At 40.6% G+C, this 16,613-nt stretch overlaps 1 protein-coding gene across 4 annotated transcripts in view; it reads left to right on the plus strand.

Moving 5' to 3' along the window:
- The window catches only part of LOC122945044 (NXPE family member 4-like), a 24,831-nt gene extending 8,881 nt beyond the window's left edge, over window positions 1-15,950 (plus strand). Inside the window, exons 2-8 of one of the 4 annotated variants that reach the window (XM_044303865.1) lie at window positions 7,367-7,417; window positions 9,483-9,600; window positions 9,798-9,902; window positions 10,475-11,181; window positions 11,818-11,879; window positions 12,398-12,616; window positions 12,954-15,950. In XM_044303865.1, coding sequence (XP_044159800.1) covers window positions 9,562-9,600; window positions 9,798-9,902; window positions 10,475-11,181; window positions 11,818-11,879; window positions 12,398-12,616; window positions 12,954-13,501 — 1,680 coding nt within the window. In that variant the 5' untranslated portion in view covers window positions 7,367-7,417; window positions 9,483-9,561 and the 3' untranslated portion in view covers window positions 13,502-15,950. The remainder of the gene's footprint in view (window positions 1-7,366; window positions 7,418-9,482; window positions 9,601-9,797; window positions 9,903-10,474; window positions 11,182-11,817; window positions 11,880-12,397; window positions 12,617-12,953) is intronic. The other 3 variants (XM_044303864.1, XM_044303866.1, XM_044303867.1) reach the window with 3 other exon arrangements.
- The last annotated feature ends 663 nt before the right edge of the window (window positions 15,951-16,613 follow it).

Raw genomic sequence — 16,613 nt, forward strand, 5'->3', positions numbered from 1 at the left:
AGCACTCTGGGAACAGCCTATTCCTTCAGACATTTCTTTCTGGGTCTTACCCTCTTGCTTGAGGGTGTCAATGATGGCCTTCTGGACAGCAGTCAGGTCGGCAGTCTTACCCATGATTGCGGTTTGGAGTAATGAACCAGGCTGGGAGTTTTTAAAAGCCTCAGGAATCTTTTGCAGGTGTTTAGAGTTAATTAGTTGATTCAGATGATTAGGTTAATAGCTCGTTTAGAGAACCTTTTCATGATATGCTAATTTTTTGAGATAGGAAATTTGGGTTTTCCTGAGCTGTATGCCAAAATCATCAATATTAAAACAATAAAAGGCTTGAACTACTTCAGTTGTGTGTAATGAATCTAAAATATATGAAAGTCTAATGTTTATCAGTACATTACAGAAAATAATGAACTTTATCACAATATGCTAATTTTTGGAGAAGGACCTGTAGATAGATAATAGATAGATAGATAGATAGATAGATAGATAATAGATAGATAGTGTGGGGGTGCACACCGTAGCATGTATATGTATATATATGGTGGGGGGTAACCAATGAAAACCTCAGAACATGACAACCAGTTATAGGGGTCGGGTTACACTCAGTAGCCCACCAAATACACCGATAACCCATAGAATGAGAACCCCTCAATATATAAAAAAAAAATCCTGACGGAGCCAGCTTCGTGGTAAAACGCACGTCGAGCCTGACACTTATTTGTTCATTTGTGGTATAGTGGTCGGCACTCCAGCCACGTCCATGTTCATATTGCTGTATTTTATATCACTTTGACTGCTCACTATTCGTATAGATATATATATATAGTGCGGTGTCTGTTGATGTGTGTTCAAGCAGTTAGTCGGTCACTTTATATGATCTTTACTATTCATTGGACATAATGGGCCAGATTTATCATGACTCTGACAGCTCACTCGACTTTCACATATGGCTAAAGTCAGATTTATGATCGGCCCTTTAAGCAGCTTTACAAAAGTCGCACATCTTTACGAAAAAGTTGCGCGTTTTTATGAAAAAGTCGCATGTTCTATTAAAAAGTCTCATAAGATAAGCATGGTCCTCACTGGAGTGAAATTGCGACTTTTTTGCGACTTTTTAAATAGTCCCAATAGTAAATCTGTCTAGAGATTAATTTACATAAGAAAACACGCCCACTTTCAGAAAACTGGCGAGCATAGTGCAGAGCAGAAAAAAGTCGCAAATTTGTGCGCAGTTTTAGCGTTTGGGACTTTTTGGGGACTTTTTCACTCCGTTATTCTGACCTGAGCTAATGATAAATCTGTCCCAATGTTTATGTGTCCTGGCTTCTGACCAGGCTATGCTCTGTCTTACCCTGTTATATGACTACTATGTTATTTGCATTTATTTTTCAATAAACATTTATATTCCTTGGAGTTATTGGCCCGTTTAGTAGGCTGTTATGTATGTATATCGGGCATATAGCTCTAACCACCCATTACATTTTCCATGTGCAGGTGAGAGAAATGTCAGCAGTGACGCAGGCTATGGTTTACTGCACACTTATAAAGGCAGAAAATATTTTGGACCTTATGTGGGATATAGTAATAAAACACACGTCAGTCGTCTTTCTGACGAGAGCATTTTATGACATAACCTTTGTCCATGGCAGGTTATATGTAAACTACTTTTTTAGATTAATCTCAGATGAAGAACATATTCAGCTCTGCAAATTCATTTCCTTATTTATTATAGAGAGGCCGTAATAATGTGTTTGGAACTAAATCGAGGGGCTTTCCACTGTAAACATCTGATTAATAGTGCAGGAGTAACTACAGCTTAAAAAATCTGATTAATAGTGTAAGAGGAGCTACAGCTAAAAAATCTGATTAATAGTGCAGGAGTAACTACAGCTTAAAGAATCTGATTAATAGTGCAGGAGGAGCTACATCTAAAGAATCTGATTAATAGTGCAGGAGGAGCTACATCTAAAGAATCTGATTAATAGTGCAGGAGGAGCTACATCTAAAGAATCTGATTAATAGTGCAGGAGTAACTACAGCTTAAAGAATCTGATTAATAGTGCAGGAGGAGCTACATCTAAAGAATCTGATTAATAATGCAGGAGGAGCTACATCTAAAGAATCTGATTAATAGTGCAGGAGTAACTACAGCTTAAAGAATCTGATTAATAGTGCAGGAGGAGCTACAGCTAAAAAATCTGATTAATAGTGCAGGAGGAGCTACATCTAAATAATCTGATTAATAGTGCAGGAGGAGCTACATCTAAAGAATCTGGTTAATAGTGCAGGAGGAGCTACATCTAAAGAATCTGGTTAATAGTGCAGGAGGAGCTACATCTAAAGAATCTGATTAATAGTGCAGGAGTAACTACAGCTTGAAAAATCTGATTAATAGTGTAAGAGGAGCTACATCTAAAAAATCTGATTAATAGTGCAGGAGTAACTACAGCTTAAAGAATCTGATTAATAATGCAGGAGGAGCTACATCTAAAGAATCTGATTAATAGTGCAGGAGGAGCTACATCTAAAAAATCTGATTAATAATGCAGGAGGAGCTACATCTAAAGAATCTGATTAATAATGCAGAAGGAGCTACATCTAAAGAATCTGATTAATAGTGTAAGAGAAGCTACAGATTTAAAAAAAATCTGATTAATAGTGTAAGAGGAGCTACAGATTTTTAAAAAATCTGATTAATAGTGCAGGAGTAACTATAGATACAAAAAATCTGATTAATAGTGTAAGAGATACTACAGATTTTAAAAAATCTGATTAATAGTGCAGGAGTAACTATAGATTTTAAAAAATCTGATTAATAGTGCAGGAGTAACTATAGATTTTAAAAAATCTGATTAATAGTGCAGGAGTAACTATAGATACAAAAAATCTGATTAATAGTGCAGGAGGAACTACAACTTAAAAAATCTGATTAATAGTGCAGGAGGAACTACAACTTTAAAAATGTCATTAATAGTGCAGGAGGAACAATAGCTTAAAAATTACATCACTTACCTAGGGATCAAAATAGGAAGGTCTCCTCATTCTTTATACACCCTTAATTGTGTCCCTATGATAAATGGGATTAAGCAAGAGCTGCTTAGGTGGCAGAAGTTGTCGCTTTCTATATTTGGTAGATGTCATCTGATAAAGATGATTAGTTTCCCTAAGCTGCTTTATCCGATGCAGACGATACCTGTGTTAATCCGACACAAGGATATACAATCACTAAACAGACTCACACACAAAGCAATATTTGCGTTTAATCTACCGGCCTCAGGTGTGGCTCCCGAAAGGATAACGGCATGTCCAAAATGTAACCAATCAAGGGCAGATTTGGATCATTGTATATGGTCCTGCCCAATGGTACAGACCTACTGGAGTTGGATACTATCTTGGATCAAACAGACTTGGCAGATAGAACTACCATGTGAGTCACCCGTAGTTTTGTTTTATAGTTTTCCTGAAGGGAAAAAGATACCAAGACTGATAGATGGGGTTTTATTGGTAGCTTTGAGATGCCTATTAACTAACGCCACATACACCATCTGACAGGGAGTTCCAGGGGCAAATGCGATACTTTTTATTAATGGACCAATTGGAAGCAGAAAAAAATAAAAAACATATTTCAACTATCTTCTTAAACAAATGGCAGACCTTTATTGGCAAACTTCTGACGAATGTAGATTCCAAAATCTCATGCATAATTTTCAACACACAGAATGGTACCTGGCAAAGGATATCAAAGGACTGTTGGGACATCTTAAGGTTTTATAGATACTTTATCACATTGTATTGAACTATGAGACTTAGCTGAGAGGAGGCACATCTAGATTGATGGGGGGGGGGGGAGGTGGGATTGAGTTGAAATAAGGTTTGGAAATAACTTTAGTGGGGCTAGAATGGTAATTAGTTTCTATACAATATTCTGTGATGCCAATTGGCTATATGGATGCCATGTTAACACTGTAATACTTTTAATAGTGTTCATTCCTGATAAGAATGTACTGTGATACACATTTTGTTTTGTACCAAAATAACTAAAATGCTTAATAAAAAATAAAAAAAATAGCTTAAAAAATCTGATTAATAGTGCAGGAGGAGCTACATCTAAAAAAAATAATCTGATTAATAGTGCAGGAGGAGCTACAGCTTAAAAAATCTGAATAATAGTGCAGGAGAGAGGAGCTACATCTAAAAAAATCTGATTAATAGTGCAGGAGGAGCTACATCTAAAAAAAATCTGATTAATAGTGTAGGAGGAGCTACAGCTAAAAAAATCTGATTGATAGTGTAGGAGGAGCTACAGCTAAAAAAAATCGGATTAATAGTGTAGGAGGAGCTACAGCTAAAAAAATCTGATTAATAGTGTAGGAGGAGCTACAGCTAAAAAAAAAAAATCTGATTAATAGTGTAGGAAGAGCTACAGCTAAAAAAATCTGATTAATAGTGTAGGAAGAGCTACAGCTAAAAAATCTGATTAATAGTGTAGGAGGAGCTACAGCTAAAAAAAATCAGATTAATAGTGTAGAAGGAGCTACATCTAAAAAAAAATCTGATTAATAGTGTAGGAGGAGCTACAGCTAAAAAAATCTGATTAATAGTGTAGGAGGAGCTACAGCTAAAAAAATCTTATTAATAGTGTAGGAGGAGCTACAGCTTAAAAAATCAGAATGTACTGTGATACACATTTTGTTTTGTACCAAAATAAAAAAATCCTTAATAAAAAATAAAAAAATTGCTTAAAAAATCTGATTAATAGTGTAGGAGGAGCTACATCTAAAAAAAATCTGATGAAGGCTACATTCACATGACCATATGTGTTTTGCAGTCCGCACAATGTGAATTCACAAAAATTATGGATAACATCCTTGTGACATCCGTGTTGCATCTGTTTTTTTTTTTTTTTTTGCAGACCCATTGTAACAATGGCTATCCTAGTCCACAAAATGGACAAGGACAGGATATGTTATATGTGTTTTGCAGAGAACACGGTGTTCTGTCCGCATTTTCTGCGGACCCATTGAAATAAATGAGTCAGTATCCGTTCCCGCAAAAATACGGTCGTGTGAATGGGGCCTTAGTGTAGGATTATCTATGCCTTAAAAAATCTGATTAAGGCTACATTCACACGACCATAGGTGTTTTGCGGTCTGCAAAAAACACGGATGCTGTCTGCGTGCATTCCGTATTTTGCAGAACAGCTGGCCCCTAATAGAACAGTCCTATCCTTGTCCGTAATGCCGACAATAATCTACACTGTAAACAGGTCTGATAGCAGCACAGTCTGGGATGGTTGGTGGCACGATGTGACTGCTGCCAAGTCTCTTATCTACCTTAGATAAGAGCCACAATAAGCTAGACTATGAATTATGTAACACTCAATCATACAGTGAGTTCTGAGGGTAATAATTTATACTTCCAAGTCACATTTACAGTATATGGCAGTACTAAGATATGTACTTTTTGTAGTAACACCGTGTTGCTGCTTGTCGAAAACGGAGCGGTGTGTAGTATTTTTTATTGCTATAATACACGACACCTTCATATATAAACTTTTTGTATATTCACTTTTTGCACCCTATATGTTATTGCAGTGTATAGTGTAATGTGTTGCTGGTAACAGCAACAATATGTTCCGGGGGTGGCTATTATGGGGGTGGTTATTATGGGGGTGGTTATTATGGGGCGGGTTATTATGGGGGTGGCTATTATGGGGGTGGTTATTATGGGGGTGGTTATTATGGGGCGGGTTATTATGGGGGTGGTTATTATGGGGGTGGTTATTATGGGGGTGGCTATTATGGGGGTGGTTATTATGGGGCGGGTTATTATGGGGGTGGTTATTATGGGGGTGGTTATTATGGGGCGGGTTATTATGGGGGTGGTTATTATGGGGGTGGTTATTATGGGGGTGGTTATTATGGGGGTGGTTATTAGCAGTGTGATTCAACGGCGACATTGATCACCTACAACAGCAAACACTACCCCTTCCCGACATGTTTCACCGCTGCTTACGGCTTCGTCAGGGGAGTGTCGTACACTGCAAGTCTAAACTAGGCTATCTATCTATGAGGGTGTTGATATCACATAATAATAACACACTGTTTGTGTTTATTAACAACATAGTGCTATAAAATAAAGCACTGAACGGACTGTTATACTAACAGAGTAGTAGATCACAAGTGTGTAGGTGATAGTACATCAAACGATCAATGTCGCCGTTGAGTCACACTGCTAATAACCACCCCCATAATAACTAGTGATGAGCGGCAGGGGTCATATTCGAATTCGTCGAATATTCACAAATTTGAATATTCGTTATATTCTACGATTCTTTTACTCGAAAAATCGGAAAGGTAATGATCGTGTACTATGCGAATTTTCGCAATGCAAATTTTTATTGCGAATTTTTCAACTTACAACTATTAGACAAAGAATATTAGACAAATAAATTTATATTTTTTTTTCGAATATTCGCTATATTGCTATAACTTCGTTTTTTTTTAATACATTCGTAATATTCTAAAACAAGAATATATAGCAATATAGCGAATATTCTGAAAAAAAACAAATATAGAGCAATTTAGCTAATATAGTGCTATAATCTTTTTTTTTTATAGTTGCAATTTTTTTCCAATCTGTACTTCAGATGAGAAAAAAATTACAACTATTAGACAAAGAAGATTATAGCACTATATTAGCTAAATTTCTCTATATTCTATATAATGCTATATATTCTTGTTTTAGAATATTACGAATATTCGAAAAAACGAAGTTATAGCAATATAGCGAATATTCAAAAAAAAAAAGAATATAGAGCAATTTAGCTAATATACTGCTATAATCTTCTTTGTCTAATAGTTGTAAGTTGAAAAATTTCGCAATAAAAATTCGCATTACGAAAAATTCGCAAACAACACTACTCCTAAAGTCAAGTATATTGCAGCCTTCTTATTGGCACACAAGCTAGAAGCAGGGAGGGATTATGTGTACTGATTAAAAAAAAATTGAATATTCAAAATTACGAATATATATCACTATATTCGAAATATTCGCAAATTTTCAAAGTACCTATATTCGCAATAAAAATTTGATATTCGAATATTTTTGATCAACACTGTAACCACCCCCCAGAAAAATTTGATGCTGTTACCAGCAACACATCACACTATACACCGCAATAACATATAGGGTGTAAAAGTGAATATACAAAAAGGTTATCTATGGGGGTGTTGATATTATTATAATAATAAAATATGTTGTTTTAGATACATATATAGTTAGGACCCCTGAAGGGGTTTTGTTTGTTGTCAGATACTTTGGAGGACACTGGTGGAAATCCCCATGGCAATTTTTTTTATTTTTATGGCAGGTTCAATGAAGACAGCTGTGGCAGCAGGCTCTGTTGAAAAAATCTGTGCAAGTACAGGATATCGCTCAGCAATATCGAAAACGACATGCCACCTAGCTTTTCTATACAATTGATAATAAATGGCCGTTTTTTGTTACAAATATATCCACATTTATTATTTACCTTGTTTCAAATGTAAACACAATAACCAATTGAAATCTAAACAGAATATAAAATATAAATAATAAAAATATAAAAATGTGCATTCACAGTCCCTCTATAGACATATAGTGCGGCGCTCTCGCACTATTCCACCGCAGTATAGGAGGAGTTAATGCCGAGCCTTAAGGATGCATTCTTTCTTGCTATAGTGTTATTAAATGATTTAAAGTTGTTACTCTTTGGAATAGTACCACACCTAATATGCAGCAATAATCAGGGAGTTATTGTCACTGGTAGCGGTATCGTTGTAGTATATAACATTGTCTGCTAACTGCTTCGTATAGGGTGCACAGTTATTCTCAGGTGCCCGACCTGTTCAGCAAGTAATGTAGTTATTATGCGAGATGGTTGAGCAGAGTATATTGTTGGCTTCTTACTAGACCTGTCGCTGCATTCAATGATGGTTGGTACGTACGAAGCTGTGTTCAAGTTTTAATCCTCTTGTAGAGCACCTCTTAGCCTTCTTGCATATGCGCTAGCTTATGGAGGGGGAGCATTTGTGGAGGGCACCATGGAGGGGGAGCATTTGTGGAGGGCACCATGGCGGGGGGAGCATTTGTGGAGGGCACCATAAAGGGGGAGCATTTGTGGAGGGCACCATGGAGGGGGAGCATTTGTGGAAGGCACCATGGAGGAGGAGCATGTGTTGAGGGCACCATGGCGAGGGAGGATTTGTGGAGGGCACCATGGCGGGGGAGGACTTGTGGAGGGCACCATGGAGGGGTAGCATTTGTGGAGGGCACCATGGAGGGGGAGCATTTGTGGAAGACACCATGGACGAGGAGCATTTGTGGAGGACACCATGGAGGGGGAGCATTTGTGGAAGACACCATGGAGGAGGAGCATTTGTGGAGGGCACCATGGAGGAGGAGCATTTGTGGAGGGCACCATGGAGGAGGAGCATGTGTTGAGGGCACCATGGCGAGGGAGGATTTGTGGAGGGCACCATGGCGAGGGAGGATTTGTGGAGGGCACCACGGAGGGGTAGCATTTGTGGAGGGCACCATGGAGGGGGATCATTTGTGGAAGACACCATGGAGGAGGAGCATTTGTGGAGGGCACTATGGAGGGGGAGCATTTCTGGAAGACACCATGGAGGAGGAGCATTTGTGGATGGCACCATGGAGGAGGAGCATTTGTGGAGGGCACCATGGAGGAGGAGCATTTGTGGAGGGCACCATGGAGGAGGAGCATGTGTTAAGGGCACCATGGCGACGGAGGATTTGTGGAGGGCACCATGGCGGGGGAGGATTTGTGGAGGGCACCATGGAGGGGTAGCATTTGTGGAGGACACCATGCAGGGGGAGCATCTGTGGAGGGCACCATGAAGGAGGAGCATTTGTGGAGGGCACCATGGCGGTGGAGCATTTGTGGAGGGCACCATGAAGGAGGAGCATTTGTGGAGGGCACCATGGCGGTGGAACATTTGTGGAGGGCACAATGGAGGGGCAGCATCTGTGGAGGGCACCATGGAGGAGCATTTTTGGAGGGCACCATGAAGGGGGAGCATCTGTGGAGGGCACCATGAAGGAGGAGCATTTGTGGAGGGCACCATGAAGGAGGAGCATTTGTGGAGGGCACCATGGAGTAGGAACATTTGTGGAAGGCATCATGGAGGAGGAGCATTTGTCGAGGGCACCATGGAGGGGGAGCATTTGTGAAGGGCACCATAAAGGGGGAGCATTTATGAAGGGCACCATGAAGGGGGAGAATCTGTAGAGGGCACCATGGAGGAGGAGCATTTGTGGAGGGCACCATGGAGGGGGAGCATCTGTGACATGAACTAAATTGCATCCTATCTCAGGAGTCATACAATATTAAGGGGGTAAATAAGATTTTGGTGTGAAATATCCCTGAAATCCAAAGCAGACCCTGAAGTCTCCCTTCTCCAAACTGATCAGAGAATATTTTGCAGGTTTTTGTCAATAGTTCTTGTCTCTCTATCCTGGAGGTCCCTTCACAATGTCAGTGACTGCAGTCGTCGTGGACTAGAGATGATCCCATCCTATGTGAAGCTCCAAAATACTGAGCAGGTAAGAAATGTAGTCAGAACCTTGCATAGGAGCTGGGTGCAGAAGAGACCCGTGGGCCCCCAGCCTGATACTGGTGCCACTCTGAAAGGGCCCACTGAACTACTGGTCCAGTGTCAAGAGATGAAATCATGAGGTACGCTCTCCACGTGTCAGGGTTCTTCCACTACACAATTATATTCCAGCTTCTTGTTTTCCAGGAGATGTCGGGACGGGGGAAAATGACGATTTCCATGAGAACGGTGCTGGTGGTGGCAGTCCTGACATCTGTTCTTCTGGTGTTTTTTAACCAGAAAAAAGTGCAGGTACCTCCAGGACCCAAAAATTAGATATGGTGACAAAACTCCACATCCCCTCCATAGGCACAGGGTTACATTATAAAGGTGTAATACCTGCAGACATCATTAGAGGGAGCTCACGGTATACTTTTTATACATTGAACTAATGCATTTTCTCCTGAGTGGTGGCTGCAGGCAGGCAGAATTATATAATTCCGTACAAGGGATTTGGACATATTGGAGCTATTTAGGTTAAAAACACCAAAAATTGAATATTGAGTATTGGGGCATTTCCATATTTTTAGGTGTCATGAGCCCAGTTTTAGCTTCACTGAATGGCTGAGAGGCTTCTTGAATTTAATAAAATATGAAGCCTGCTTGCTGATGGGTTCCTTTCAAACAACGTAGACTGCAGCATGGGACACTCTTTTTAAATTGCAATTTTGCCATTACATCTGCAACCATATCTCCCAGCCGTTCCACCCCCTTGGGATTGTCCCTCGAAATTAGCCAGAAACTTATGCAAAATTGCCACCAAAATTGATATTTTTGGGTTCCAAGGATCTTTAGATGGTGACGTTTTTGCATTCCTGTTTCAGATCTCCAAAATAAGCATGCTCCAGTTGTGTAACTGTCAGTCACGCAATACCCCCCTTGATTCGCCCCGCCCGATGGAAACGGATGACGAAATTGAAGAGCTCTTCGACAAGATCAACAAGCAGATTCCCCAGGTGACGATCGATGACATCAATGAGGCGACCAGCCCGGAAAAAAGCATGGCAGCCATCATCGACCCCAAAGATGAGTATTGCGTCGGCGACCAGCTGCAGGTGGAGGTGACGGCCTACGACTACTTGGGGAACAGGAAACCGTACGGTGGAGACTACCTGAGGGCAAGAATATACTCACCTGATACAAACAGCAGCGCCAGTGGGAGTATCACAGACTCTAAGGACGGGACCTACCTGGTAAAATTCACCCTCTTCTGGGCGGGGCCTGTACACTTATCTATATTACTAATGCACCCCAGCGAGGCCGTCTCCGCTCTATGGAGGGCGAGGAACCAGGGCTTTGCCAATATTAAGTACACAGGAAACTTCACGAGCGCCACGGAGTACGAGAACAGTGAATGCGGCTTTGAGTTGGACACGGAAAAGGAAGTCTGCCGTTACGTGGACAAGAGAGACCGCGAGGCCTTCTACTGCGTTAAGCCGAGGCGCTTCCCGTGCGAGGCCTTGACCCACATGAACTCTGTCAATCGGGACCATTCGTATCTGAGTGAGGTGGAGCAGCTACTGATCAAGAGGTGACCATGAGGTGTAATGGATTGAAAAAGTATACACGCCCTACTGGCTGAACATACATCAGTTGATGTTTCCCTGAACCCATGGGGTCTGAATGCTATGCTCTTCCTCCATAATAAGATATCGGCTTGAAATTGCTTAGGTTGTTGCTCAGCAACGGTCCAGGCACATGGTGGGTGACAACAGCAGGTCTCCATCATCCCGCGTGATCTGCTGTTGTCCATCAGGCCATTCCCCATACCTTATTCATCATACTGCCACCTTTTCCAATCTGGGATCGGGGAGAATATGGCACAAACCATGTTCCTGTTTGCAGACGGCATCTCATTTTTTAGGCCACTCCGCCATCAGTTAGGCCACTCCCCTATTCCACATCGGATGTTGCTATTATTATGATGGGTTGGGCGGCTCTTAAACAAAATTTAGGATTGGGAACCTGTGAAATTGTTAAATAGTCCAGATTAGGACTCCATATGAGACCTTTTATGGGGATTGAGGCCTTTGCAAAAGTCTGCACATCCCATGCCGTAACTGTGTTATGAAAATGGTGGATCTCCCCTTGAAATGTAGATGTAGGTTGTGGAATCTTTTACTATATTTTTCTTATACTGTTCGTTGATTTTTTTATTTATTTTTAGGTCCAATATCGGCATGGAAATTTCTAAGGCTTTAGATCGAGTCACTGTCCTGAACTGTGGCCGTAAGTACACGTACACCTACCTCTGGGCATCGTGCAGCTCGCTCTTTGCTCCCTATTATTATCTATTACATTCGGGATTCCAGTTGGCATCCAGCAGAGGCAAAGGGAATTAGGTCAGCCATGTTTATGGAACATATCATAGATAATTCCATGGATGAGGAAGGTAGAGTACCAGCATGAGAGAACAGTCTTCTCGTGTCCTCCCGGAATGTGTTGGCATCGTAATGGCAGGAAAATTCTTCACCGCCCTTTTAAGCAGACTCTGCCCTTTTTAATCTGAAAATTGCAGCAGCCTCTGAACTAATATAAATGAAATACTCCTATCATCTACATTCTTTCTTTCCATGGCAACTAGTGTTTGAAAAAGGTCCAGGTAGGACCGAAACATCACATGTACACCTTCAAAGATGAGCACAATACTTCAAAGAAATCTCAAGGAGATCCGAAGTTTACTTTCTTTATTCATTTTCTATGGATCAGCAGCAGCAGAAATCAATATATTTTTGTTTTTTCGATAGAAAAAATATTGTCACCGATGGAGAGATGCGGCCTGGGGTCCTATTACCCGATCCCAAGCGGATATTTCCATCACAACGTGTGGAATCCCGTCCACTGCCGGATGTCGCCATTCACGGACAACGACAAACTGAAAGACTTCCTGAAGGGGAAAAAACTGCTTCTTATGGGGGACTCCACAGTGCGGCAGTATATACGGCACTTTGCTGAGAATCTTAAGAGTGAGTATGCCATCTATTATCGGTCTATCTATCTAGAAAATAAAAAGAGGTTGGTGGAGCACCTCTTCAGCCGCTGGCACTCCATTTTCGCTGAAATACTGCAGTGCTTGCTCCCCATTAAATTTTTAAAACATACAGGGTAATACAGCGCCACATACTGTGCCCACTGTGCTTCCCAATGCCATACCGCAGAAACTGATAATCCCCCCTCCGCTGGCCCGCTCTTGCCCCTACTTCGAGCTGCCTAAGGCAATCGCCTCACCTCGCCTCATTGGTGGTGCGCCCCTGTATCTATCTATCTGTATTTCCATCTATCTCTCTTATTTTATCTTTTTAGTTGTAGACTATTTTAACCACACAGAAGATGAGATGCAATCTTGGCAGAAGACTCTTCTAGCGATAAACCAGGAAAAGTTTATCTACATCCAGTGGAAGAAACACACTTTTCCATTTGTCAGCAAAACCTTCTACTCCATCAAAGAGGACGCATACATGGCCCGGCAGATCGACCAGGTCGGTGGAGGAGAAAACACAATCATTGTCCTCACCTTAGGACAGCACTTCAGGCCTTTCCCACTACGAATCTTCATCAGGTCGGCCATTAACGTCCGTAAGGCTGTAGAGCGGCTCTTCATCCGTAGCCCCAGGACCAAGGTGATCATCAAGGAGGAGAATGCCCGGGACATGGACATCGACATGGAGCGGTTCAGTGACTTCCACGGATATGTCCAGTATCTGCTGCTCAGGGATATCTTTCGTGGATTAAATGTTGGGTTTGTTGATGGTTTGGACATGACCATAGCTTATGCATGTGATGTCATTCATCCCCCACAGGAAGTTCTGGAGAACATCATCAGCATGTCCTTCACTCAAGCTTCACTGTAGCACATTATGGGACCCACAAGACACAGTAAAGGTCAATTCAAGATACAAACATCTTCATAGCCTGACCATTAGGGGGCAGTAGTCACTGGTGTAATAAAGATACTCATTTTAGTTTGACATCTAAAGTCATTGGCCAGAAATGTTCTTAGGGTGGTCATCACTTCTCTTCTTCTACCCCACTTGGCGGCTCGTACTCAGTAGTGGTCGACAAGGAGGGCAGAAGAAAACCCTTCCCAGGGTAGAGAGGATATAGATTTAAACCTGTGTTCTCTTCAGTGCACCAGTAACCAAAGGAAGAACAAGGATCTGGGGCACCTTGTAGGTCTTCTCGATGCCAGGAATCTGAATGACATTCAGACACGATTCCAAAACTAGCAGTGAAGTAACATCATTAACATTTCAAGTGTGCATTGTAATTAATTAATGTAAACATGAAGCGCATTAAGTTTCAGCGGTACTATATCGCCCTCTTATGGCACACTGGTATTACTACATGTGAAATTGGATGGACTGCAACTTACCATTACAGATGATCAAGCTCCCAGGGTCTCCTAGGCATTATTAAGGATCCTTAATAAACAATACAACACTACTATATGTCATGTATCATGTATATATTACATTTCACAGATTTTTACACTTTTAAAAATGTCCTTTATAGCATAGCTGGTAGAATTGATGATTTTTGAATGTAAAAGACATCTAAAATGTTATATTTTGCTCATCCGTATAGTGCTGACATCTTTTGCAGCACTCTACAGACATTAGCATCTCGCTGTCCCCAATGGGGCTCACAATCTAAGTTCCCTATATAGGCAGATACACTATTTTTCACAAATATGGAGTCTGTATGGGTTTCATCAAGTTTGTGGTACCGCCATGGATACCTTTATTACCCCACTGTATTTTTTATGCATTTGTTTTGCAGTTTTATACATCTGCTCAGTGTGTACTGCTATAGAATGTAATGTCCTTTGTGAGCCCAGAATATTTGTACAACTTTATTTAAAAATGCAGTTAGGTCCTGTTCACACCATGCATAATGCAGATTTTGCACCATTGACAGTATGGAATTGCTGTACATGTCACTAAAATATCATCTTTGATTCTTACATCTAGTGGGGTTGTTGCATATACTTTGTGCACATCGCTATACTAGATCTGAATATGGATCCATAGGTTATCTGCTCCAGGACTTAACAATTAGTGAATGATGAGCGGACCCGTAGATGTTCAGGTTTGCTGGGTTCGGCCGAACTTCGGGTCAAAGTTCGGGTTCGGAACCCGAACTTGACCCGAACTCGAACCTAAACCCAAAAGAGTAGGTTAGTTGGATGCACAGGGTGGCTGATACACCAAAAAGGGTGCTCTCAAACTTACAGCGTCACCCCGCTGTTAAAAAGCAAAAGTATATATAGAAATGATTGGGCACACCTAAGACACTTGGTGACCAATTTATTAAAGTAGTTAAAATAGTTAGACAGTGATAGAAGACAGTAATAAAAATAATAATAGTAGGAATAAAAACAGCAGTACGGACTTCGCAGTAGTATTGATGTATAAAACTGTCGCGTAATGAGATGGAAAATAAATACGTATGTGACCGAAAGTAGGCTCAAAATAGTTCCTAACGGGCAGTGCCAGTATTTGTGAGCCTCGTTGCGACCACAGTAGACAGCAAGTGTAAATATTCCAATAACAATGAATCAAATTGAATACTTTATATATTTAGAATGCCGTGTGGGTAAAAACCTATATAAATATAAATGTAAAAATCAAAGTCCGGATATAACGAGTCGGGATCCTTCTGGTATTGTCACCTAGTTAAAGCAGCATAAGAGTGTTTAAAAGAAGTTGCGGTATTTGGAATCAAGATTTCTCCGTCTCTGACCCGGCGGCGTCCCGCTTACAGTCAGAGATCGATCCCGTAATGAGACAACAAGCAGTTCAGGAACAGTCTTACCAGTGTTGGAGGGTTCTCCTGATTCGGAGATACCTCGGCCGTCTATCGAAACCTTCTTTCAGTCTTTGCCTTTATAGTTGGATGGATCCAGCGGTAGTTTATGTGCGTCACTTGTGTGGTTGCTGCACGTGTCCCGCTTGTTTGGCTCCAAAGATGCCGAGTTTCCAGGCTTGGTTTCAGATCGGCTCCGTTCGGTACACTGGCTCAGAATGGTCCTTAAGTTAATTAGATGCGGTGCACTCGCATAGAATTGGGGGGTCAGACCAGACGCGTTTCGGGGCTATGATGTCCCCTTCCTCAGTGGCTATCCGACCTCCCCAAATGATCATCCTTTTATACCCTGTAAAAGGGCTTTACAAGACCCGATGTGGATTTTAGTTCCGGAAGTCTGATGTGAGTCATTAACCCATCAGATGAAAGTTCACTCTTTGATATATTGTACCGGCTTTACTTGCTTCATTTTAGATTAGACATGTTCGGTCTGTGCCGTAACTTATCCGATTATATTGTCTTTGCATTTCTTAAAATAGCAATGGAGTTGGAGTTAAAAATAAAAGAAAACAATAATGGATAATTTTGCGTTTCACTTATATTTGTGTTTTTCCCACAAACCGCTAAAGCGATTGCATATAAGCTAGGGTTCCAACAGTACTTTAATTGCAACATATATAACACATTGTGACCAAGGTTTATAACAAATTCATATAGTATATAAAAACAATGTGTGTTAAAATGTGGAATCTGGGATGAAAAGTAAAAAGATAGATATATAAGATAATAATAAAAGGAAAAAAGATAACAATAATTTTTCTTAGTCCTGCTCTATTAGTATTTCATCGTGTTTTAACATCAAAGTATTTTCGTGTAGTTTGTCCCTATGTTAGAGAATCAATGCTCTGTTCCCATACGGATAATTTATATACTAATAGATATGTCAGTTCACATTTGGTCTTCTTTAGGGTTTTGGAAACATTATGTGTCCTATCGATACATGCTATCATTAATAACCAAAAGGACTATATATAAAAAATATATGAAATAAATGATATAAACATATGGACCATCTATAAAAGTATAGAAAAACTATAAAAAAAATTGTAAAAAATGTAAAAAATGTAAAAGAGGAAAATGAGATATAAAAATAGATAA

Source organism: Bufo gargarizans, chromosome 8 (assembly GCF_014858855.1).
Source record: "Bufo gargarizans isolate SCDJY-AF-19 chromosome 8, ASM1485885v1, whole genome shotgun sequence".
NCBI lineage: Eukaryota > Metazoa > Chordata > Amphibia > Anura > Bufonidae > Bufo > Bufo gargarizans.